General features: G+C 42.6%; 1 protein-coding gene across 2 annotated transcripts in view; it reads right to left on the reverse strand.

Annotated features, from left to right (window-relative positions):
• Positions 1–3231: 3231 nt before the first annotated feature.
• The window catches only part of RNF115 (ring finger protein 115), an 82568-nt gene continuing 58329 nt past the window's right edge, over positions 3232–27470 (reverse strand). For both annotated transcript variants that reach the window (XM_004026490.5, XM_055356970.2), the window contains 5 exons: positions 11777–11848; positions 10231–10303; positions 9199–9292; positions 6785–6900; positions 3232–5791 (listed from right to left, as the gene is read on the reverse strand). In XM_004026490.5, coding sequence (XP_004026539.2) covers positions 5660–5791; positions 6785–6900; positions 9199–9292; positions 10231–10303; positions 11777–11848 — 487 coding nt within the window. In that variant the 3' untranslated portion in view covers positions 3232–5659. The remainder of the gene's footprint in view (positions 5792–6784; positions 6901–9198; positions 9293–10230; positions 10304–11776; positions 11849–27470) is intronic.

A 27470-nucleotide genomic window follows, 5' to 3' on the forward strand; every position in this document is an offset into this window, starting at 1 on the left:
AGTAAAGAATCACAGGCTTACATCCTATGATCACAGATCTAAGTGTTCTGGTTGAAAGAGGAAGAAGAGGCAACATACAAACTACACTTCTGTGGACACCAAGTGTAGTGTGGCAGGAAAACATAAAGTTCCCATGTATAAAACCTTAAAAGTTGAATGCCTACAATGTACTTGTCTGTGGCAGGTATGAGAGATCGAAACCTTACAATGTCAATGGGATCAGACAAGGGCTCTATTTTGATCCTGGAAAGCATCACCAGCTGTACACATTGTATTCTATGCATTCTATTTTAAACCCCTGGAGCAGCTCAGTGGCTCGCCGGCTGAATACTGAGACACTGACATTACTGCAGGCTAGGATTTCCCCCTATAGGACAGCCACTTGTGATATTTACCCCATCAAAGTTTTCCTCCATCTTACTGTGACAGAACCTACATGAGATTCATTCGGGAAATTCTCAACAAGAGTACTCTATCCTATAAGTTGTCCCCAATCCCCAGATCTCCAATGGATTATTCTTGTAAACAGCACTTTTACCTTCCGATCTCTCTACCACAGAGGCCAAAAAGGATTTTCCCCTAACATCCAAATACCTATTCAGATACCAGCCCTGCTCCTTCTCTTAAAATCTGTCTTCTCACCTGGGCGTGGTGGCTAATGCCTGCAATCCCAGCACTTTGGGATGCCGAGGTCGGTGATCACTTGACGTCAGGAGTTCGAGACCAGCCTGGGCAACATGGCAAAACCCCATCTCTACTAAAAATACAAAAATTAGCTGGGCATGGTGGCACGTGCCTGTAATCCCAGCTACTTGGGAGGCTGAGGCAAGAGAATCGCTTGAACCCAGGAGGCGGAGGTTGCAGTGACCTGAGATCATGCCACTGCACTCCAGCCTGGGTGAAAGAGTGAGATTGTGTCTCAAAAAAATAAAAATGTGTCTTCCACTTCTTAAACCCCAAAGCTGTTTTGTTGTTGTTGTCATTTAAAACAGACACAGACTATGCTTCCCTCCTGATTTATTAAGACCGACATATTTAATTTGCATTTCTTGAGGGAATAGCACCTGGAAACCAGGGAGAAAGAAGCTGAAGCATGCAGGTCATGAATTATTCAATTTGGTGTCAATAATTTGTCAGAAAAATTAAAAAAAATCAATAGATAACCGTATTGTAGTTCAACTGATTATAATATAGAAGCAATGGATAATGAACACCCTTTCCTCAAAGTCATTTATTCTCAACCTTTGGAAATGATTAGGTTTTTACCTCCAGTGAATCCCTTCATCACAGAAAATAACAGGCTACCAGCCCAAGCCAACAGTGCCCCATACCAGAGAACTCAGGGAAACAAAGACCCTAAAGGTTATGTACAATGAGAGAATCAGACTGTGAGGCTCCAGCTCTCTTCTGTATCCCTGCTCACTTTACCTCAGTGCACACCATATCCTTTCTTCCTCCATTGTGAAATGTGCATACACGTGTTTGTCTGTGAATATATAAATCTCTATTTACACATATATACATATATAAAAATGTGCAATACAAAGACATAAGCAAGGAGTTTTTCCTAATAACTATTTAATCAGAGACTGATTGGAGAAAAAACAAGTTCTTCCCCTCAAATTTTCCTTCTAACTTGAGAACCAATTCCTGGACCAATTCCTGCTCAAAGAAAACATTTAAGAAGCACCTGTCGGCTGGGAGTGCTGGCTCACACCTGTAATCCCAGCACTTTGGGAGGCCGAGGCGGGTGGTCACCTGAGGTCAGGAGTTTGAAACCAGCCTGACCAACATGGTGAACCACTTCTCATAGAGACACATTATTAACTTGGTGAAACTTAATCGGGATGAGGAGCACTCTGTATACATGTATCATTTCTGTTTTTCCTCATTGTGATGGTTAATCTTATGTGTCAACTTGACTAGGCCACATGATGCCCAGATATTTGGTCATACAGTATTCTGGGTGTGTCTGTGAGGGTGTTTTTGGAAGAGACTAACATTTCAGTCAGTAGACTGAATACAGCACATGGCCCTCCCTAATGTAAGTGGCCCTCATCCAATCAGTTGAAGGTCTGAATAGAACAAGTAAGGGAGAAGTCCTCCTGCCTGACTGCTTGAACTAAGACCTCAGTCTTTTCCTGCCTCTGAACTGGAACAGAAACATCAGCTCTTCTAGGGTATCCAAGCTGACCTTCAGACTGGAACTACACCATCAGCTCTCCTGGATCTCTAGCTGGCCCACTGCAGATCTTGGGATTTCTCAAACTCCATTATTGTGTGAACCAATTCCTTATAATAAATCTCAGGCTGGGCATGGTGGCTCCCGTCTATAATCCCAGCACTTTGGGAGGCCACGACTGGAAGATCACCTGAGGTCTAGAGTTCAAGACCAGCCTGGCCAACAAGGTAAAACCTTGTCTCTACTAAACATATAAAAAATTAGCTGGGCATGGTGGCAGGTGCCTGTAATCCCAGCTGCTTGGGAGGCTAAGGCAGAAGAATCGCTGGAACCCAGGAGGTGGAGGTTGCAGTGAGCTGAGATTGCGCCACTGCACTCCAGCCTAGGCGACAGAGCAAGCCTCCATCTCAAAAAATAAATAAATAATTTAATAATAATAATAATAATAAAAAATCCCTGAAGAATCCTAACTCCTCAACATAAATTAACCTGGACATCTGAGGTGCCTGCCATTATAAGAAGAAACACAACAGATCCATTAAGTGGGACAGGTCTGGGAAACAGTAAAATGAGTCTCACATCCTCTATCCATCAGAGCAAAAAAAGTGAAGAAAACTTCATGTAACTTTGTCTGATGCTGTTTGCTATACTGTGTATAAAAAGGCAGACCCCTATCCAGTACTCTGTTTCCACCCTTTTTAAAGCTACTCAGATCCTTTCTAGTTCTCTAGGCATTGGTTCTCTATCTGTACGTAAAACTACAACTGCCTGTCCTGGCATCTCCAGACACTGACAAGCAAATATGTCCAGGCTGTCATGATTTTTCTGAGACAACTGATATTGTGTACTTGAAAACTGCAGTGTGTCCCAAGTTCAACATAGCCTTCCTCCATCTAAGTAGTGGCCAAATATTCATAATACACCTCTAATTTCCTTCCATCCTCCTCCCCAATTCAAAACCAGTGTGTATTCTCAAGCTACATTTCAGGGGCAACGCACAGTAAGTAGATCTCATTCCCCAAATAAACAATCACTACAGAGGTGTAATATGGGAGGTATATGAAAAAACATATTTTATTCCCTCTGGGCCCAAATGAATCATACTTTCTGGTCACAACTTTTAGAGGCAGGCTATTATTTTAGCAGGCCACTCTCTCACTTTTTCTTTTCCCTTTCTGACTCCTTCATCCTCTACCAAAGTACAGAGAAACGTTATCTCTAGCCCCCTTCCGTCACCCACAAATCAGTGTATGATAGTCAACAAAAACTGAGGAAAGACTTCTAGCCAAGAAAAAGACCCAATAAAGAGTGGTGTTTTTGTTCTGATCATTCTAAACTGATCATTCTGATCATTGTTGTGTGACAATACAAATGGTGCCCCTCTGTACCTTTTTTTGGTACACCAACAGCTGTTCTATGTCCCCATCATTTCCTTTTGAGACCTTGAAGTTTCAACAACATTCTTGACCTTCTTAATTTATCCAATGTTAAACACTTGAATGCTACAAAGAGCATGTGCATGGGACACTACTAGGCTGAAAAAATAAGGCCTACCTCTCCCAGGCCAAGCTGTTTTGGACGTGATCACACTGATCAGTTTGAGTCCAAGTATAGCAAGAACCAAGCAGAAAAGGAAAGTTTCAGAGATGAAAAATAGGCTTAAAAATTAAAATGTGACAATGTAAAATCTTAACTCCTGAAGACCAATGAATTACCAAAAACAGTGAACTGGCTGCAGACGCTTACTGTCTCTATTTCTGTGAGGCAAATTATTTTAAGATTACTAGGAAAAAAGACAGTAAACAATGAGTTGAGCACTTTGAGAGGTTGAGGCAGGCAGATCACTTGAGCCCAGGAGTTTGAGACCAGCCTGGGCAACACGGCAAAACCCTATCTCTACAAAAATACAAAAATTACCCAGGCATGGTGGCACATGCCTGTAGTCCCAGCCACTTGGTAGGCTGAGGTGGGAGGATCACTTGAGCCTGGGAGGTCGAGGCTGTGGTGAGCTGAGATCGTGCCACTGCACTCCAGCCTAGGCGACAGAAACAAAAAAAAAAAGCAGTGAGTTGGGGTTTTTTTTTTTTTTTTTTGAGATGGAGTTTCGCTCTTGTTGCCCAGACTGGAGTGCATTGGTATGATCCGGCTCACCGCAACCTCCACCTCCTGGGTTCAAGCGATTCTCCCACCTCAGCCTCATGAGTAGCTGGGATTACAGGCATGCACCACCACGCCCAGCTAATTTTATATTTTTAGTAGAGACAAGATTTCTCCATGTTGGTCAGGCTGGTCTTGATCTCTTGACCTTGTGATCCGCCTGCCTCGGCCTCCCAAAGTGCTGGGATTACAGGCGTGAGCCACCGCACCCAGCGGTAATCATTTTTTAAAATCTCAGAAGCAAAGGTCTCAAACATCTGTCTTTCTGTGCCTGTATGCTGCCCAACTCATTCCCAAAAAGGAATGGGAATCAGATTCCTATCAACATAAGGCTCCCAATATATGTTATGTAGGTTTCTGGGGAAACTGCATCAACTGAAGTAGTCTTTAAAAATTAAAATAAGAGGCCAGGCGCAGTGGCTCACGCCTGTAATCCCAGCACTTTGGGAGGCTGAGGCAGGCGGAGCACAAGGTCAGGAGATTGAGACCATCCTGGCTAACACGGTGAAACCCCATCTCTACTAAATATACAAAAAATTAGCTGGGCATGGTAACAAATGCCTGTGGTCCCAGCTACTCCAGAGGCTGAGGCAGGAGAATCGCTTGAACTCGGGAGGCAGAGTTTGCAATGAGCCAAGATCGTGCCACTGCACTACAGCCTAGGCGACAGAGCGAGACTCCATCTCAAAAAAAAAAAAAAAATTAAAATAAGAAAACCAAAGCACACAATGATAAACCACTTTTCTCTTCTTGCTGTAATTTTTCTTTGATTTGCTCTCTGGGGATCAAGACAAAACAAAATCATTAGTCTTAGATATCTGAATTTGACCTCACCTCATAGCTAATGTGATCAAGAGTAGTTTTTTTTTTTTAAATACAATTAAGACAAAAGGACTTTATATCAGCAGGACTTTAGGGCTGTGGTTCCACTGTTTTTATAGTAAAATACACTAATGGTGGGGTAGAGGTTGGAGAAGGAGGTGGAAACATCCGTTACAAGGCAACATGACAGACAGCAGGACCCTAACTAGACTTTAAGGAATTAATTCTATTCAGATGGGGGGAGCCCTACATAATTAAGTTTCACACTTACAAAATTATCACTCTGAATTCAGGGATAAGAGGCATTTGGTTGTAGATACAATTCCATCTGTAGATACTAACTTTAAATTTAAAGAAGAAAAACATTCATTGCATTTATATTATGTGTTGAGTTTCTTACATGATTCCTAAATCCATCTACTAATTTTTTGTTTTGATACAATTTACAGCTATGGTAAGATGATTATCACAGCCCTGATTCAGGTGTGGTCTTTAGCTTCAGAAAGTCCATCGGTCATGCAGCTGACTGTCATTACTAAATCTGTTGCTTGCAGAGGCCTCAGTGCTCTGGCTTTGCCGAGTAGAGTCCTCACCATTTAAGCTCTTCCTACATACAGGACATGTGTCATGCTGAAACAGAAAAATATTAGTCTATGTGAAGATCCTGGCCTGAGAAGCTGGGAGTATTGTACACTTAAATAACCCTGAGAATTGTCACATCAAAAATTATGACATGGAATAGAAAAACAATAGGGAATGCATCCTCATAGAGCATGCACTGGCTCTAAGGTGTGATACCAGGATATCTCCCAAACAGAACTTTAAGCAGAACTGACAGGAATAATTCTAGGCCAGCAAGTTAATAACAGCTAATACATACCACCAAACAGAACGAACCAGAAACAGTGAGTGATCTATGGGAGGGTAACTGCCCATTACTTCCCATATGGTCTAGAGCAGAGGTCAGCAAACTTTTTGTTTAAAGGGACAGGAAAATTGGCCGAGTGCACTGGCTCACACCTTTGATCCCAATATTTTGGGAGGCCGAGGCAGGTGGATCACTTGAGGTCAGGAGTTTGAGATCAGCATGGCGAAACCCTGTCTCTACTAAAAACACAAAAATTGGCTGGGCATGGTGGTGCACGCCTGTAATCCTAGCTACTCTGGAGACTGAGACACAAGAATCACTTGAAAACAGGAGGTAGAGGTTTCAGTGAGCTGAGATCACGCCACTGCACTCCAGTCTGGGTGACAGAGTGAGACTCTGTCTCAAAACAAATACATAAGGGACAGAAAATAAATATTTTAGGCTTTGCAGGCCACACCACAGCTGTTACAACTAATCAACTCTGCTGATGTAGCACAAAAGTAGCCACAATCTATAAACAAATGAACATAGCTGTGTTCCAATAAAATTTTATTTACAATAACAGGTGGCAGGACACAATGACCTGTAGAACATAGTTTGCAACCCTTGGTCAGAAAAGTTCCAAACAAATAACAGTATCAGAGTAAGCCAGGGATTTATGGGATAAAATCTGATCTACTTGGATCTCGAGGAACTGTTAACTATACCTTTACTCTGAATCATCCCCCAAAGAAGCCATGATTTGCTGTACTCACCAGTTCTAGCCACGGCACAATACAACTGCTGTGAAAGAAGTGATTGCAAGGTAACTGCCGGACTTCCTCTTCAACTGTGTAATCTTCTTTGCATACTGGACACTCTAAACCCATATCTGTTGAAGAAGGAAATGCCTTTTAAAGTAAACAGGCAAAAGGAAAGAAGAAAAAACTAACCCAATGTCTCTACCAACCCTACGAATGCATAAAGAAAAGACACAAGAGACAAAAGAAAATGTACACCCAAGTAGCAGGCAGCTAAGAGGCATGAATTGTATTTCAAAATGAGGGTAAAGGTGGTAGTAGACAGAGACATGAAAAGAAGGAATGATGAATGGGGCCTACTCCAAAAAGGCCTATATAGGAACTATATAAGGCCTATTTTTTGATGTAAAGACTTGGAAGAAATAAACTGGGGCTTAGATGATCTGTTCAGTGAAACAGGAAAAACATCTTCCCAATGTGTGACAGTCCTCTGGCAGTCAGTTGCCACTATGAATCTGTCCACCATAGCCAAGGGATTCATCTCAGCAATCTTATCAGTGCAGCGTCTCAAGCCACTTGCCACTTTCACCATGCTCTTTTCAGCATGGGATGAAGCATCCTATTTCAGTGTGGCTGCCCTAAAGTCCTCTGTAAAAACTGTTAATGAGGGTGAAGGCGGGTGGATCACGAGGTCAGGAGTTCAAGACCAGCCTGGCCAAGATGGTAAAAACCCTGTCTCTACTAAAAATACAAAGATTAGCTGGGTGTGATGGTGAGCGCCTGTAAACCCACCTACTCAGGAGGCTGAGGCAGAGAATTGCTTGAACCCGGGAGGCGGAGGTTGCAGTGAGCCAAGATTGCGCCACTGCACTCCAGCCTGGATGACAGAGCAAGACTCTGTCTCAAAAAAAAAAAAAATTGTTAATAAAAGCTATACCAGAAAAGAAGAAAATACCAGAAGCTATACCAGAAAAGCTATACCAGAAGTGGTGCTGCAGAACTGCAAAGTCGAAGTCTAGCTCAGGTCACCAAATCAAGAGACAGAAAGCCCTCTTCTCTGAGAAAAAACAGTCATGAACTATACTGGGAGCTCCAAGCAGCAAGTTTTGAGTTTCCCAAATTTGGCTAATACTGTCAGCTAGTCTATACGCCTAGTGGCTGGGATATGCTCCATGAACCAACAGCAGATAAGGCATTTGGAGCAGTACTACTACTTAATAGATTTACTCCTTACTCTCCATTCCTATCACCTTAGCCCTAATTCTTTTACTTCTCATGCCTAGTCTGCTGCAACAGCCTCCCAGCTAGTATCCCAAATTCCACGGTCTTAACCCTCCAAATATATCCTATACTTTGCTACAACTTAGTTTTCCCTCAAACCAGCTCCACAGCAATCCCCAGCTCCTCTTCACTTGGATTCTCAGCTGGCACCTCAAAAATCAACAAATTAAAAAATGTAAAACATCACCTCATCTCCTTACCCAAACCAGGGTCCATTCACTATTTCCCTGTCCCTTAAGATGGCAGCACCATGTTTATAGTTACAAAGCTGTGAAATCTCAGAATTCTCTTTGACTCTTTCCCCTCCTTCATCCCATTATGCAATGAGTGAGGAAAGCCTTTCTCCAAAATGATCTTCTGAATCCTTTCCTTTCTGTTAGTATTGTCACCATCACCTGAACCTCATCTGGACTGCTGCAACAGACTCTAAAATCCCTGTTTCTGCTCTCTCTCACTTCCAATGTTTCACACACTGCCCCTAGACTAATCTTCCCTAAAGACCACTTTACCTGACTCACACACCACGTATATTAGTTCATACTTTTCCTTAAATAGAATGACCTAAGATGGCCCACCTTGTCTTTAAAATCTCTAACTCTAAACCCGAACTGATGGGAACAGAAACTCCCAGACCAAAATGCTGTCCCTTGTCACTAAATTCCTCCAGTGCTTACAAATAAAACAGTATCTATGACTAAGATACCTAACTGTACCTGACACAAAGTAGATTTGAAACAAACTCCCAGCCTATTTTTTTCTTCTCCTTTCCCCAATGTCAGTATCATGTGTCCAACACAGTTTTTAATCATTTGATCAGTTTTTCTTCAACTTGTTACAATCAAGTCTTATCTATCTTTGTACCTCTTTATTCCCAATGGCACCTAAAAAAGAGACATAATTGCTCAGGAAATACCAACTGACTAACCTAATAAAGGGGTAGGAACTTTCCAGATTTGGCACCCAGATAGGAATTTTAGAGGGCTATAGCTTCACTTAAAGGTCCTTAATATAGGAAGGTATTGGGATTTTTTTTCTTATTTTTTTGTCTTTTTATTTTGTTCACTTTTTAAACTTTTCACCTGTCAGAAGATACCAGGATTTTGAACCGAGATCAGAAGATGACAGAATAAGTATAAAAATGAACCTACCAACTTGTTCCTGAGTTACTGTCACTGTTGGAAGAGATGTGATCTTTTCCTTGTCAGCTGGGGGAGGGCCTGTGTTTTCCAGTTGTCCTAAAAGCTACAAAAAAAAGAGAAAGAAAAAGACGAAGTGGCAGACATCTCAATATCCCTGGAGAGGGAACTGCTCCAGCTGAGAACAAACAGTGCAGACATTAGGTATGTTAGTTACTCTTACTTCTGCAAGGCTCTGAGAGGCTTGGGTTTCCCCTTTCCTGCTGCCAGAACACTCATAATTGCTTTACAATTTCAGAGTGACATTCGTATAAGCCTACAGACAAACCCATGATTGCAAGGCCCACCTCTAGGCATAAAGCAACTTCAGAGGCAGCAAAAGGGTTGTGATGTCACGAGTAAAACTATAGCTTAATAAAAAGTAAAATGTAACTGGTCCAAAAGCTTCATCTGCTGGAAGAAGAAAAAAGCGAGAGTATGAAAAGCAGCATAACATGAGCCAAGAAATAGGTAGATTACTGCCTATAAGACGACTGAATATAAAGGACATGCTTTCTAGTCTCAGAAATCCACAACGGAAATGAAAAACCAATCAAATTAAAATGAACATAAACAAGTGGAAGCAATTATACATGGCATGGGAATACCTTTTTCTCTGCTTCCTTCCCCTACTTTGCTCCATCTAGCAGAAATCCCTGCTTCAACATGTGAGGAAACCCTCCTTTTTTTGTGAAATATTTGTTAATAGAATCCTTATAGAACTGAGCAAGAGAGACAAAAATACAAAATACTATTTGTTATAGAAGTCTTTTCTTCCTATGGAGGTGAAACCATCTTCTAGAAATTCCCTCGGACCTAGGAAGTGCATGGATGCTGAGCTAACCCCATAAATCATTCATCCCTTTAGTAAAATGGAAACCCCAAAGCTCAAAATATTAGAGAAAGCAGAGTGACTGCCATTTCAGAAAGTAGCAGAAGGAAAGCAGGAAGCCTGTGGAACCATGAGACACACTGAACAGACACCCTCAAAAGGCAGCTCCTCACCTGGGTTACAATGGCATCAAGCCCTGTCTGACCCCAGGCATAGTCCCCAGGGTTGGAGTGCAGCATCCCGCTCCTATACGTGAGATGAGACAGACAGCATTAGATGGAGTGACCAGGCTCTGCCTTACACCACAGAAAAAAATTGGCAGAGGGATCCTGTTCTCTCTCAGAGCTGGAAAGTCACTAGTCCTCCAGGATCAAGAGGCAAAGAATTCTATACATTTTCAAGATCAAACAGACTATCCAGAGATAGTACCTCATTCTCTAGGAATTTTACTTAACTAGAACATAAAATGTGAAGCTACCTAAAGTACCACATGACACGCCAGAACAAAAAGAGTGACTCATTGCCTGTTGGTTTCAAAAATTTGTGTTTTCTGTGCCCACTGATATTAAACACAGATGGAGCTGCTTTTTAAGGAGAGTTTTCCCTTCATGACTGGTCAAAATCTACAGCAAACATCCCTCATTATAAGAGGCCGCCCCCAGTTCTGGACAATGAGGAGCTTTCAAGTAGAGAAGCAGCCATAGCAGTCTCTCTGAATCACAACTTAGAGCAATTATAAAAGGGACTTGGCAACACCGTTTTTTTTTATTTTCCCCCAGAGCTGCTGGTACACTACCAGCAGAGGTCCAGACTACTGGATGACAGAGGTCCTAAAAGGACTGAGGTTCCTTTGAGCAAAGAAACCTTCTGGGCCACAGTTAGAAGCAGCAAATAATTTCTCAGACAAGAAGAAATTCCATCTTTAATCCCATCATACATAAGTGTCACTCTGATACTGAATTACAGCCTATTGTTTCTTCTGACAAATCCTCTTACTTTGAAAAAAATAAAGTTCAGCATAATGTTTTCAATTTCAGAAATTCTTAAGGAGTAAAATATTCCTGTGTAGTCTACTGGGGAAACCCACAAATCAGATACCAAGCCTGGCAGAGACCATCTCATTCTCTACCTCAATACAACTCTCAGACCTGAATATAAAAGGAATCAAGACATTTCTAGCACCCAAACATCCTGGGGGACCAGGACGGCCTTCCTGAGCCTGAATAATAAAAAAAAAAAGTTCTGATTAAGTTTGGGCTTAGCAGATAATGGCAGAGTAGCAGCCTCCAGTTACATCTACATACTCACCTATGCAGCTCTTTTTTTTTTTTCTTTTTTTTTTTTTTTGAGACAGGGTCTCTTTCTGTCGCCCAGGCTGGAGTACAGTGGCGCGATCTCGGCTCACTGCAACCTCCACCTCCCGGGTTCAAGTGATTCTCCTGCCTCAGCCTCTGAGTAGCTGGGACTACAGAAGCATGCCACCACGCCTGGCTAATTTTTTATATTTTTAGTAGAGACGGGGTTTCACCATGTTAGCCAGGATGGCCTCGATCTCCTGACCTCGTGATCCACCAGCCTCGGCCTCCCAAAGTGCTGGGATTAGAGGCATGAGCCACCATACCCGGCCTATGCAGCTGTTTTTCTCTACTGCACAGAAATGACAGCACCTAAAATGATGTCACTCCAATAGAGTAAGATAGAAAACAATTAGTCACTTACCAGGAAAAAGGGTGTGGAGATCCAGGAATGGCAGAATTTGCAAAGAATCCTGCAAAGATGTGTTGTAGTATTCTGTTAGAGAAGAAAAAATTAGATAAGATAACAGACTAATGAAAAGTACTCTACAGATATCCATGGCTGCCTAATCACCAACTAATTCCCTAAACCAAAATGGCTTTTCATTGGCTAGTACACAAGAGACAGTATCAGAAATCAGCCTGCCACACAGCGGTGTGCTATTTTGCTATTATGGCTATCTTCCTGAGCTCTGCTATCTTACAGATTAATAGATTTTTGTGAATTAAGCTGGAAAGGGATCTGATGGTATGGTATAGTTTTTCAAACTATGTTCCTTGAATATCTGACATCAACATAAGGAAGGGTTAAAAGGGATGCCGAGCCAGTGGAACTCTGGACCCACCTCCCTTTAACAAGGGTAGTTCCATTTTTGTATGTTGTACACATTGGGTTTCTGAATAAGATATCATTTAAAGAGTCCTTTAAAAAAAAGTTTAAGCAATAATTCTATGTTAAGGTTGTTTCAGATGATTATAACACAAACACATATAAACACACACATGCTTAGCATTTGTCACTCTGAATACTTAAGATGGCACAGGTACACGAATGAGTCTTTGTTACCCAAAGAGATATTGGAGTGATGCCTCAGCAAAAGAAAAACCTGAAGAAATTGTTTCACTAGATCTTCTGTGTTCTGGATGATATGCAATTTTTTTTCTTTTTTGAGACAAAGTCTCGCTCTGCCGCCCAGGCTGGAGTGCAGTGGAGCGATCTCGGCTCACTGCAACCTCTGTCTCCCAGGTTCAGGCAATTCTCCTGCCTTAGCCTCCCGAGTAGCTGGGATTATAAGCACCTGCCACCACACCCGGCTAATTTTTTGTATACTTAGTAGATTTAGTAGAGATGGGGTTTCACCATGTTGACAAAGCTGATCTTGACCTCCTGACCTCAGCCTCCCAAAGTGCTGGGATTACAGGTGTGAGCCACCGCGCCCAGCAATGATATGCAATTTTAAGTCCCTGGTTCCCACTTTACTTATTAGGCCAATTAATATGACAATGGCAATAGCCAACATTAGACTTTCCCTGCTACTAAAGTTCAACAGCAGCTAACTACACTATTCCGTTTGTTTGCTTGCTTTTTTGTATTATTTTTCATTATTTATTTTTAACTGACAAAAATTGCATATATTATGGTATATAACATATTTTGAAATATGTATGCCTTGTGGAATGACTACATCAAACTATCAGCATATGCATTACCTCACAAACTTATTTGCAACAATAACCCTTAAAATCTACTCTCTCAGCAATTTTCAGATGTACAAAACACTGGTTGTTTTTTTTTTTCTTTTTTTGAGATGAAGTCTTGCTCTGTCACCTAGGCTGGAGTACAGAGGCACCATCTCAGCTCACTGCAAACTCCATACCCCAGGTTCAAGCAATTCTTGTGCTTCAGTCTCCCAAGTAGCTGGGATTACAGATGCACACCACCACGCCTGGCTAATTTTTGTATTTTTAGTAGAGATGGGGTTTCACCATGTTGGCCGGGCTGTCAAGTAATCCGCCCGCCTTGGCCTCCCAAAGTGCTGGGATTATAGGCATGAGCCACCCCACCTGGCTGAAAACATTGTTATTAACTACTGTCACCACGTTGTACAACAGATCTCTTGAACTTTTAACTGAAATTTTGTATCCTTCAACATCTCTCTAATCCACCCCCTCTGCCCCACAGCTCCTGATAACTACCATTCTATTCTCTGCTTCTATGAATTCATTGTGTTTTCTTTTTTTTAGAATGCTTCGTGTTGTTTTAAAAATATGTCCAAAAATTATTTGATAATCTTCCCTTCAGTGTGGGCTGGACTTAGTGACTCACTTAACAATAGAATATGGCAGAATTGATAATCTGTGACTTCCAAGACAAGGTAAAAAAAAAAAAAAAAAGCGGGGTAAATGGCCGGGTGTGGTGGCTCTTGCCTATAATCCCAGAACTTTGGGAGGCTGAGGTGGGTGGATCACTTGAGGTCAGGAGTTCGAGACCAGCCTGGCCAACATGACCCCATCTCTACTAAAAATACAAAAATTAACCAGGCATTAGTGGCACGTGCCTATAGTCTCAGCTACTCAGGAGGATAAGGCAGGAGAATCACCTGAACCCGGGAGGAGGAGGTTGCAGTGAGCCAAGTTTGTGCCATTACACTCCAGCCTGGGTGACAGAGACTTTGCCTCCAAAAAAAAAAAAAGGTGGGGGGCGGGGGTCAGTGCTTTCTCCTTGTACTTCTGTCGGATCAATCACTTGCTCTGGGAGAGTGCCATATCAAGCAGTCCTATAGAAAGGTCCATGTGATGAGGAACTGAATACTGCCAACAGCCAGAACAAACCTGCCAGAATATGTGTAAAGCCTAGTCAATCCTATACCGCAGCAATGGCCAACATCTTGACTATAAGCTCATGAAATCCTGGGCCAGAACCACTCAGCCATGCTACTCCCAACTGAACCTGTTCCTGACCCAGTGAATCTGTGAGATAATAAATATTTGTTGTTCTAAGCCACTAAGCTCTGAGATAATTTGTTATATGGTGATAGATAATATACAGATTTCGATATCTGGATACCAGTGCCGCCATAATAAAGACCTAAAACTTGAGAGTATCTTTGGAACCCAGCAGTGGGGCAGAAGTTAAAAGGACTTTGAGGAGAGCATCAGTGAAGTTTGAAGAGCCTTAAAAAAAAACAGAAGCGCTATGGCCTTTGAGGAAGTTAAAGGTGAGAGATTAAGAAAAGGCAGAAAAAATCTGATTAGAAACTGGAGGGAAAAGGATCCTTGTTATATAATGGCAAAGCTGTGGCCTTACCATAACATGGAAAGTAGATGCTGTGGTCCAAAAACTGGTTGATAATCTAGCTAAAGTGATTTCACTTTTGAAAGTACCTCCTGGCTTCTTGCTGCTTACTTTAAAATGCAAAAGAGGGATGAATTAAAGGAAGAACAGTTAAACAAAAAGGACAGAATTATATAATTCTGAGAATTCCCAGCATCTCCAGATTAGTAAATGACACTAAAATTAAGAAATGGATTTCAAGCAAAGATCGAATCCAAGGCACTACCAAAAGACTGATTTCAGATGAAGCCAAGGATCAGACTATAACAATTCTTTGTTAAGACCTCAGAAAGGGGCCGGGCACGGTGGCTCACGCCTGTAATCCCAGCACTTTGGGAGGCCGAGGCGGGCGGATCACGAGGTCAGGAGATCGAGACCATCCTGGCTAACACGGTGAAACCCCGTCTCTACTAAAAATACAAAAAATTAGCCGGGCGTGGTAGTGGGCGCCTGTAGTCCCAGCTACTAGGGAGGCTGAGGCAGGAGAATGGCGTGAACCCGGGAGGTGGAGTTTGCAGTGAGCCGAGATCGCGCCACTGCACTCCAGCCTGGGCGACAAAGCAAGACTCCGTCTCAAAAAAAAAAAAAAAAAAGACCTCAGAAAGGGCCAGGCACGGTGGCTCACGCCTATAATCCCAGCACTTTGGGAGGTCAAGGCAGGAGGATCACTTGAGGCCAGGAATTTGAGACCAGCCTGGCCAACATGGAGAAACCTGTCTCTACTAAAAATACAAAAATTAGCCGGGCATGGTGGCACACACCTGTAATGCCAGCTGCTCGGGAGGCTGAAACATGAGAATCACTTGAACCCAGGACACGGAGGTTGCACTGAGCCGAGATTGCACCACTGCACTCCAGCCTGGGTGACAGAGTGAGACTGTCTCAAAAAAAAAACACAACCTCACAAAGATCTAAAATGGTACCTAAAGAATCATTCAATTAGAAAATTGGATTAAGAAGCTTAAGGGTGTTATGTTAGTTTCCTAGGGCTGCTATAACAAACTACCACAAACTGGGTAGCTTAAAACAAAAGGAATTTATTCGTTCACTGATGTGGGTGTCAGTAGGGTTAGTTCCTTCAGGAAGTTCTGAGGGAGATCAGTTCCATGATTCTCTCTGGCTTCTGGTGATGTTTGACAGCAATCTTTGCCATTCCTTGATTTGTAGATGTATGCCCCCCCCAACCTCTGCCTCTGTCATCACATGGCTTTCTTCTCTCTGTTTTCTGTGTTCATGTCCAAATTTCTAGTTTCTTTTTTTTTTTTTTTTTTTTTTTTTTGAGGCAGAGTCTCACTCTCGCCCAGGCCGTAGTGCAGTGGTGCAATCTCAGCTCACTGCAACCTCTGCCTCCAGGTTTAAGCAATTCTCACGCCTCGGCCTCCTGAGTAGCTGGGATTATAGGCATGGGCCACCACGCCTGGCTAATTTTTGTATTTTTAGTAGACATGGGGTTTTACCACATTGGCCAGGCTGGTCTCGAACTCCTGACCTCAGGTGATCCTCCCACCTCGGCCTCCCAAAGTGCTGAGACTACAGGAGTAAGCCACCGCACCCAGCCAAATTTCTCTCCTTATAAGACTATCAGCCGTTGGGTTAGGGCCCTTCCTGATCCAGTGTGATCTTACTATAACTTGACTACATCTGTAATGACCCTATTTCCAAATAAGGTCATATTCACGGTGACCTTATCAGGGTTAGGACTTGAACACAGCTTTTTGGGGGACACAATTCTACCCACTACAAGTGGTATCTCTCAGCAATCCCAGCAGAAACCCAAGGTGGAAAAAGCCTATTTAGAAGAGATTGGTGGATGTGGCTTTTGCCTAATGGCATGAATCCCAGTGAGATTCACAGGATACTCGAAGTTTTAAAAAGAAACACTGCCAGCTTAAACTGAAAGGTGGAAAAATAGTACAAAATGAAAACAGGTCTCTGGGCCCTGAAATTTCTACTGGCAAGAAGCAAGCTAAGAAAGCTATGCAGCTACAAATATGAACTACTTTTAATGGAAAAGAAAGGATGACTAACAGGGTGGATTCCAGAGTCACAGAGAAGAACTCCTGGGCAGAAGTAGAAGTCCTAGTCAAGGAACTTCTGACATTTGTCTAGACAACTATCAGAATTGCTGTGAACCAGCAACTTCTTTGTGCCATCATTTTCCCTTTTGGAACAGGAAATCTCTATACCTATTCAGAATCACTGCCTGTCCATATCACTGTATGTTGGGTGTGTGATAGGTAGTTAACCTGTCTCTTTAGTTTACAGGTCTTCACATCAAAAGGAACTATACCTGAGGAACTATACCCAAGGAGCCACACCCACACTTGGACCTAGTTAAAAGGACAGCTACCTATATTTCAAGCTGATGCTATAGAAGAAGGAGACTTTTTTGATAGATTTTGGGAGGAAGTGAGTGCATTTTGCACATAGAAGAAGTGTAAATAATTTGTGGCTAGAGGGCAAACTGTGGTGATTTTAAAATACATCCATAAATTCTCTAGAGGTGGAGCTAATTCTCTTCTCCTTGAATGTAGGCTAGATTTAGTGATTCACCTCTTACAGACAAAATGTAGCAGGAATGACAGTGTGTGACTTCCAAAATCAGAATATAAAAAGATATTATGGGTTTTTTTCCTTCTTCCTCTATCATTCTCTTGGATCACTAACTCCAAGAGAAGCTAGCTGCCAAGTAATATGGACATTCAAGGAGCCCTATGGAGAGGCCCAGATGGTGAGGAACTAAGGCCTCCTGCCAACAGTCATGTGAGTGAGCCATCTTGGAAGTGGATGTTCCAGGTCCAGTTAAGTGTTTGGTTGACTGTAGCCACAGTTGACATGTTGATTATAACCTCATGAAGCCCTTCACCAGAACCATCTAGCTAAATTGCTCCCAAATTCCTGACCCTCAAAAATATTGAGATAATAAATATTGTCATAAGCTGTTAAATTCTGGAGTAAAGTGTTACACAGCAATAGGTAACTAATATATATACCCACCTATTTGTCAGTGACAAGAAGGGCAAATTATCACATGCTTACACTGACCAATAAGTAAATGGTAATAATCAAGTTTGAGAGATAGCCTAGTTCTTGAAGCTGTAAAAGTCAATCCTATATGAATGCTTGGAATTACGAGGGACAACTCACCAGCAGCTGATCAGCTGATGATTTCTCTTTCTTGGCTACTTACTCTCTGGAAGTCAGATGTTAGTCCCATGTTTTTGTAGCAGTAACAGAGACTGCTCAGGGTGGCCCCAATGCATAAGAGCTGTTGCTCGGAGAACAATAGTTGCCAGAGTATTTACAATGAATTTTGTTTATTAAAAAAAAAAAACTTTTCTTGTTAAAGCTAAATGTCTGGGGAAGATGTGGAGGGAAGGAAGATAGTGTATACATTTAATTTTAGAAACTCACAGAAGAGAAAAATCAACCCACTGGGTCTGGAAGGGAAGTCACATGCTAAAACCAGGTAAGAGTCTTCACATAGTTTCCAGAGCTGTAGCCTCTCTAGGTTTTCCTTGTACTTCCCTGGCTGTTTCTTCTCAGTCTCCTTTGCTTATTCTTCCTTATCTTCCAAACTTCTAACCATCGAGGGCCCAGGCCTCAATTCTCTGAGCTCTGCTATTTCCTATCTTGTCTTCTTTGACCATTTTATCCCGCTTTATAATTTTAAATACCATATATAGGCCACAACTTCCAAATTTTATCTCCAGCCAAGACCTCTGCCTATTCAACATTTCCACTTGTGTAGTAAGCACCTCAAACTTATTATGTCCCAAACTGAATGAACTCTTAAATATTTTCCTCCAAACTTACTCCTCCTAATGTTCCCCATGTCAGTGGATGGTGGCTCCATTTTTCTTGTTTTCAGGCCAAAAACCTTGGTGTCATAACTCTTCTTTCTGTTACACCCCACATCCAATCTGTCAGTAACTCCTATCATGAATATTGCCAAACTGCATCTGAAACCAAACCATTTTTCACTGCTCTCACCCAAACCACTGGCATCTCTAGCTTATATTAATGCAATAGCCTCTTAAATGGTTTCTCTGCTGCGTCTTTGCCTCGCACACCTTGCAGCCCCCCATTCTATTTTCAGCACAGCAGTTAGAGCAATCATTTCAAGATATAAATGACACCTAACTCTCCATTGGAACAGAAGCTCTTATAACTGCCAACTAGGCTTCATATAATCTAATACCCACCTCCCCATTCCCACTCCCATCAACTTCTCCTATCATTCCCCTCACCTTCTCTGCCCTACATTGGTCTCTCCTTGTTTGTACATCCCTACACTTCCTTGGTGTTTATTCAGATACTTTCTCAATAAGACATGTGCTGACTATGCTCTTTTTGGAACTTCACTTCAACCATATTCCCTATCTCCCATCCCTGCTTTTCTTCCACCATAGCACTTACTACTGCTTAAAATTCTATTTATTTTGATCATCTATCTTTCTCCATTAGTACTTAAGCTCCACGAGGGCAGTCATTCTTGACTATTTATTGACTACTGTATGCCCAACATCTGGCACACAGTAATACACAATGTCTGCTGAATAAAGTAAGAGACCTCTTATGGGGCCAGGCAGAGTGGCTCACACCTGTAATCCCAGCACATTGGGAGGCCAAGATGGGAATACAAGACTAGCCTGGACAACATAAGGAGACCCCATCTCTACAAAAAAAATTTAAAAATTAGCTGGGCCTAGTGCTGCACACCTGTGGTCCTAGATGCTTAGGAAGCTGAGATGGGAAGATCACTTGAGCCCAGGAAAAAATTAATTAAGAAACCTCCCCTAGATGGGCTCTGATATGGTTTGGCTGTGTCTCCATCCAAATCTCAACTTGAATTGTATCTCCCAGAATTCCCACATGCTGTGGGAGGGACCCCGGGGGAGGTAATTGAATCATGGAGGCTGATCTTTCCCATGCTATTCTCATGATAGTAAGTCTCATGAGATCTGATGGGTTTATCAGGGGTTTCTGCTTTTGCTTCTTCCTCATTTCTCTTGCTGCCGCCATGTAAGAAGTGCCTTTCACTTCCCACCATGATTAAGAGGCCTCCCCAGCCATGTGGAACTGTAAGTCCAATTAAAGCTCTTTTTCTTCCCAGTCTTGGGTATGTCTTTATCAGCAGCGTGAAAATGGACTAATATAGTAAATTGGTGCTGGGAGTGGGGCATTGCTGAAAAGATACCAAAAATGTGGAATTGACTTTGGAACTAAGGAACAGGCAGAAGTTGGAACATCTGAAGGGCTCAGAAGAAGACAAGAAAATGTGGGAAAATTTGGAACTTCCTAGAGACTTGTTCAATGGCTTTGCCCAAAATGCTAATAGTGATATGGACAATAAGGTCCAGGCTGAGGTGGTCTCAGATGGAGATAAGAAACTTGTTGGGAACTGGAGCAAAGAAGACTCTTGTTATGTTTTAGCAAAGAGACTGGCAGCATTTTGCCCCTGCCCTACAGATTTGTGGAACTTTGAACTTGAGAGAGATGATTCAGAATATCTGGTGGAAGAAATTTCTAAGCAGCAAAGCATTCAAGAGGTAACCTGGGTGCTGTTAACCAGTTTTATAAGGGAAGCAGAGCATAAAAATTTGGAAAATCTGCAGCCTGACTATGTGACAGGAAAGAAAAACCCATTTTTTGAGGGGAAATTCAAGCCAGCTGCAGAAATTTGCATAAGTAGCAAGGAGCCTAATGTTAATCCCCAAGACCACAGGCAAAATGTCTCCAGGCCCTGTTAGAGACCTTCAGAGCAGCCCCTCCCATCACAGGCCCAGAGACCCAGGAGGAAAAAGTGGTTTCGTGGGCTGGGCCCAGGGTCCCCGTGCTGTGTGCAGCCTAGGGACTTGGTGCCCTGTGTCCCAGTTGCTCCAGCCATGGCTGAAAGGGGCCAACATAGAGCTTGGGTTGTGGCTTCAGAGAGTGCAAGCCCAAAGCCTTGGCAGCGTCCATGTGGTGCTGAGCCTGCGAGTGCGCTGAAGACAAGAACTGAGGTTTGGGAACCTCCGCCTAGATTTCAGAAGATGTATGGAAACACCCAGATGCCCAGGCAAAAGTTTGCTGCAGGGGCGGAGCCCTCATGGAGAACCTCTGCTAGGGCGGTGCGGAAGGAAAATGTGGGTTGGGAGCCCCCACACAGAGTCCCTACTGGGGAACTGCCTAGTGGAGCTGTGAGAAGTGGGCCACCATCTTCCAGATCCCAGAATGGTAGATCCACTGACAGCTTGCACCAATGCGCCTGGAAAAGCCACAGACACTCAACACCAGCCAGTGAAAGCAGCCGGGAGGGAGGTTGGACCCTGCAAAGCTACAGGGGTGGAGCTGCCCAAGACCATGGGAACCCACCTTTTGCATCAGCATGACCTGGATGTGAGACTTGGACTCAAAGGAGATGATTTTGGAGCTTCAAAATTTGACTGTCCCGCTGGATTTCGGACATGCATGGGACCTGTAACTCCTTTGTTCTGGCCAATTTCTCCCATTTGGAATGGCCGTATTTACGAAATACCCGTACCTCCATTGTATCTAGGAAGTAACTAGCTTGCTTTTGATTTTACAGGCTCACAGGCAGAAGGGACTTGCCTTATCTCAGATGAGACTTTGGACTTTGGACTTTTGGGTTAATGCCTAAATGAATTAAGACTTTGGGGGACTGCTGGGAATGCATGACTGGTTTTGAAATGTGAAGACATGAGATTTGGAGGGGCCAGGGGCAGAATGACATGGTTTGGCTGCTGCCATGTTAGAAGTGCCTTAGCCTCCCACCATGATTCTGAGGCCTTCTCAGCCATGTGGAACTATTAAATCCAATTAAACCTCTTTTTCTTCCCAGTCTCAGGTATGTCTTTATAAGTAGTGTGAAAACAGACTAATACAGGCCCCAATCAAATGTATCTTGAAAGATATATACAATCTATTAAGATAAAAAAGATTATAAAATATGTGTAGTATAATCAATTCAATTTCAATTATATAGATGTAATTATCATATATATGTATTTAAAAAGGTCTACAAGATTATACATCAAGGTGTAACTATGGCTATTTCTGGATAAGGCTTTTTATTCCATACCAAAACAAATTTTTTTTTAATAAGAAAAAAAAAAGTTAACCAAAAAAAGTCAGTTCTCAAAATCTGAGATGTGATCAGTGGTCAGAAATCTATGGTCCAAGAACCTAGGGTTAATTTCAGAAGAACATATTCTCTAGGTGGGAAATCTTAAAACATATTCTTTACATAGCCATAAAAAAGAACGAAATCATGTCCTTTGCAGCAACATGAATATAGCTGGAGGTCATTAGCCTAAGCAACTTAACACAGAAAACAGAAATACCACATGTTCTCACTTATACATGGGAACTAAACATTGGGTACACAAGGACACAAAGTAAGGAATAATAAACACTGGAGATCACAAAAGGGAGAGGGAGGGAGAAGGGCTAAGGTTGAGAAACTACCTATAGGTACTATGTTCACTGCTTAGGCCATGGGATCATTAGAAGCCCAAACCCCAGCATCACACAATATACCCGTGTAATAAACCTGCTGTTCTGTGAGTTACCAGGAAAGCAAATTTTTAAAAATTAAAAAATAAAAACCAAACCTGTACATGTACCCCCGAATCTAAAATAAAAATAATAAATTTTTAAAAGAACGTATTATTTAGGTGGGACACCTTCTTAGAAGTAATGTACCCTACAAAGCGAATCAGAAACAGCTTACTACTAAAATCAAAGAGGCTTCCTTTATATAACCAGGAAGGAGACTAAACTACCAAGCTAAAGTGTAACAAAAAAACAAAAGAGTAAAGCACAATAAAATAAAAATGGGGCTGGGTGCAGTAGCTCACGCCTGTAATCCCAACACCTTGGGAGGCCAAAGCAGGCAGATCACTTGAGATCAGGAGTTCAAGACCAGCCTGGCCAACATGGCAAAACCCCATCTCTACTAAAAATACAAAAAATTTTCCAGGCATGGTGGCTCATGCCTGTAGTCCCAGCTACTTGGGAGGCTGAGGCAGGAGAATTGCTTGAACCTGGGAAGCAGAGGTTGCAGTGAGCCGAGATCACACCACTGCACTGCAGCCTGGGTGACAGAGTGAGACTCCCTCTCAAAAAAACAAAACAAAACAAAAACAACAAAATAAAATAAAGATGGGTTTTAATGTAGTAAGTGCAGACTAATGGGCGGTAATCTCTATTACTTGTCTGGAAGACATGAATGTGCTGGTGTTGACCTAACACAAAGGAAAAAACCTAACAAGCATTAATATTTTACCGTCTTAAAAAATTATTTGGCCCTCTCCCTCCCCCTCTCCCTCTCCCCACGGTCTCCCTCTCCCTCTCTTTCCACGGTCTCCCTCTGCTGCCGAGCCGAAGCTGGACTGTACTGCTGCCACCTCGGCTCACTGCAACCTCCCTGCCTGATTCTCCTGCCTCAGCCTGCCGAGTGCCTGCGATTGCAGGCACGTGCCGCCACGCCTGACTGCTTTTCGTATTTTTTTGGTGGAGACGGGGTTTTGCTGTGTTGGCCGGGCTGGTCTCCAGCTCCTAACAGCGAGTGATCCGCCAGCCTCGGCCTCCCGAAGTGCCGGGATTGCAGATGGAGTCTCCCTCACTCAGTGCTCAATGTTGCCCAGGCTGGAGTGCAGTGGCTTGATCTCGGCTCGCTACAACCTCCACCTCCCAGCCGCCTGCCTTGGCCTCCCAAAGTGCCAAGATTGCAGCCGACACCCCGTCTGGGAAGTGAGGAGCGTCTCTGCCTGGCTGCCCATCGTCTAGGATGTGAGGAGCCCCTCTGCCCAGCTGCCCAGTCTGGGAAGTGAGGAGCACCTCTTCCCGGCCGCCATCCCATCTACGAAGTGAGGAGCGTCTCTGCCCGGCCGCCCATCGTCTGAGACGTGGGGAGCGCCTCGGCCCCGCCGCCCCGTCTGGGATGTGAGGAGCGCCTCTGCCCGGCCGCGACCCCGTCTGGGAGGTGAGGAGCCCCTCAGCCCGGCAGCCGCCCCATCTGAGAAGTGAGGGGCCCCTCCGCCCGGCAGCCGCCCCGTCTGGGAGGGAGGTAGGGGGTCAGCCCCCGCCCGGCCAGCCGCCCTGTCCGGGAGGGAGGTGGGGGGTCAGCCCCCGCCCGGCCAGCCGCCCCGTCCGGGAGGGAGGTGGGGGGACCATCCGCCCCGTCCAGGAGGGAGGTGGGGGCCAGCCCCCGCCCGGCCAGCCGCCCCGTCCGGGAGGTGAGGGGCGCCTCTGCCCGGCCGCCCCTTCTGGGAAGTGATGAGACCCTCTGCCCGGCCTACACCCCGTCTGGGAGGTGTACCCAACAGCTCATTGAGAACAGGCCATGATGACGATGGCGGTTTTGTGGAACAGAGAAGGGGGAAAGGTGGGGAAGGGATAGAGAAATCGGATTGTTGCTGTGTCTGTGTAGAAACAAGTAGACATGGGAGACTTCATTTTGTCCTGTACTAAGAAAAATTATTCTGCCTTGGGGTGCTGCTGATCTATGACCTTACCCCCAACCCTGTGCTCTCTGAAACATGTGCTGTGTCCACTCAGGGTTAAGTGGATTAAGGGTGGTGCAAGATGTGCTTTGTTAAACAGATGCTTGAAGGCAGCATGCTCGTTAAGAGTCATCACCACTCCCTAATCTCAAGTACCCAGGGACACAAACACTGTGGAAGGCCGCAGGGTCCTCTGCCTAGGAAAACCAGAGACCTTTGTTCACTTGCTTATCTGCTGACCTTCCCTCCACTATTGTCCTATGACCCTGCCAAATCCCCCTCTGCGAGAAACACCCAAGAATGATCAATAAAAAAAAAAAATTAAAAAAAAAATTATTTGAAGTGAAATATGAGTAATTCCTTAGCATTTATCACAATCTGGATGGAATTTCTCTTAAAGATCATGCAATTTCCTTGCTGATTCTATATGTACCAAACAACCATCTGATTGCTTTTGGTTTCTTGATACCTGAGAAATTCAAAGACAAGAGTATGCTAACAAACAAATGAGTTTTGTAGTCACTGAAACAGAATACCCTCAGTTATAAATTCATAAATTAATCTGCTGGCACAGGTCAGACGCACTTAAAGTCAGATAAGATGAGCTAGTCTATTCAAGACCTAATTAACTATCATTCAAAAGCTGCAGATTAGAGGATAAAGCACATACTTTAGGGACACTGAATAAATATTTGCAGAATGAATGAACAATGTGAGAGTTCCCTGTCTCTGTGTTAGTAAAAAAGTTTTACTCATGCCAATGAAAAAGTCAAAGAAAATGGACCTCATTTCAGGGAAACTTATTAAGTTGGTGTGAGGAACACACTAATAATCCCACAAAGGCTAATCTCTGACATCTGATTTCTTAAATACAAAGTACTCTTTTTCTTGAAGTCTTGCTCTGTCGCCCAGACTGGAGTACAGTGGCGCAATCTCGGCTCACTGCAACCTCCACCTCCCAGGTTCAGGGATTCTCCTGCCTCAGCTTCCTGAGTAGCTGCGATAACAGGCAACCGCCACCATGCCTGGTTAATTTTTGGATTTTTAGTAGAGATGGGATTTCATCATGTTGGCCAGGCTGATCTGGAACTCCTGACCTCAAGTGATCCACCTGCCTCAGCCTCCCAAAGTGCTGATTACAGGTGTGAGCCACCGCACCCGGCCATTAAATACAAAGTACTTTGTCTACAGTGAAACCCGTAGAATGAACAGGAATCTGAGATGCAGCCCATGGAAACCATAAGTGGAATGCCCATATGCTCCTTCTCAAAGCAAGAGGACAAAACTGTTATCAGGAAGAAGCCACGCTAAAGTTCAATCAATTTTTTAAAATGTATAAAACATGAAATTGTACTTTCAAAACATACAGTGACATCATAATGACAATTACTGTAAAGTAACAACCATATGGAACAATCTAGGCAGGCCTGCTAGGTGGGTATAGTAATAGGCCCCAAAGATATACTGTGTTTATTTATACTTCTATGAAAGAAAAGAGAAAAGAAACTGAATTAAAAACTTTCAAGTTCTATTTACTGATATACTGGTGCCTTGGAAGGAAAGTTTCTGAGAAAATTAGGGAAATGCTGAAATCTTTGGTTAAAAAATAAGTGAGAAGGCTACTTAATTTTAAATTTTTGACTTATACTAAATAGTTATACTAAAATTTTTTTGTATAAGTAAACAGTTAAAAATCTCACCAAATACAAATACTTTGATTTTTGCACTATCCTGGCTCCAATATTTAACTGCCTTTATACTCTTAGACAATTTACCTAAACTCTCTGTGCCTCAGTTTCTCCAGTAAAATGGAGATATTCACAATACCTTCTTCACATGGTTATAGTGAGGATTAAACAAATGAATACCTGTAAAGCATTTAGACTAGTTTCTGGCACATACTCTTAGCTATTATTACTGTTAATTCATATGTTTTTTATACTTTTTAGAGACATAATTACAATTATCCACTTATTCAAAACAAACATGTTTAGTAGCCACTATAAAACCGATACTGCACTACAAGCTGAGAATACAGAGATAAATAAAACACTACCCTATACTATCAACCCCAGAAGTAACTGAAAAGACTGTAATAGATCTAGTTCCCAAAAAGATACCAGGTCCAGATGGAATTACAGGTAACTTGCATTAAACCTTTAAATAATAGGTAATTCCTGTGTTATGTAAACTATTTCCAAGCATAAGAATACAGCAAGTTTTCCCAGTTCCTTTTATGAAACTAATATAATCCTGACACCAAAACTTGATAAAGAGACTCACCCTCTTTTGAATAAATGTAAAAATCCTTAAAAAAAAAAAAAAAAAAAAGATAAGGAACAAATCAACTCCAATAATGTGTTAAGAGACTCCAGCTTGGGCAACCTTGTCTCTACCAAAAATTGAAAAATTAGCCAGGCGTGGTAGCACATGCTTGTAGTCCTACCTAGTTCATAGGCTGAAGTGGGAGGATTGCTTGAGCCCACCCAGTGTTTGAGGTTGTAGTGAAACATGATCTTGCTACTGCATTCTAGCCTGGGAAACAAAGTGAGACCCTGTTTCCCCAACCCCCGACCCCTAAAAAAGAGGTTTTAGTGCTCCTTGACAAAGCAGCTTGAATAAAAACACTAGAAAACATTAGAAAACCTACTTGTTAATAAAATGCATTAACTGTTTAAGGGAGAAAAACTCTAAGGTCATTTTGATAGGACTGCAAAGGGCATGTGACAAAATCATTAGTCATTCTTAATTAAAAGCCCCTAATAAATTATGAATAAAATTAAACTTTCTTAGTATGATAGTGCATATATTAGGAACCAAAAGCAAACAAGTTTAACAAAGAAACACTAATTCATTCTCACTGAAGTCAGGAAAAAGACAAGGATGCCTATATTAAACAACTTTGTTTTGGTAGTATAGTCAATATAACAGATAAGAAAAATAAAAGGCATAAACATTGGAAAGAGAAACACAATATTTGAGGATGATATGAGTGCTAACTAGAAAACTAAAGAGAATAAAATGAAAAACTATTACAGTTAATAAGAGAATTCAATTAAATAACAAGATGAAGGGTAACAAAAAGCTTGCCAGCAATAATCAGTTAAAAAGTTAAATCAAACTATGAAACTTGACTGAATGATGAAAAAGTGTCCTGTATCTTCTACTCAATTGGCTGTGAACCTAAAACTGCTCTAAAAAATAAAGTGTATTTTAAAAAAGAAGAAGAAAGGGAGGAGACAAAGGAAGAAGGAAAAAGAAGGAAGAGGAAGAAG

Source organism: Gorilla gorilla, chromosome 1 (genome assembly GCF_029281585.2).
Source record: "Gorilla gorilla gorilla isolate KB3781 chromosome 1, NHGRI_mGorGor1-v2.1_pri, whole genome shotgun sequence".
Taxonomy (NCBI): domain Eukaryota; kingdom Metazoa; phylum Chordata; class Mammalia; order Primates; family Hominidae; genus Gorilla; species Gorilla gorilla.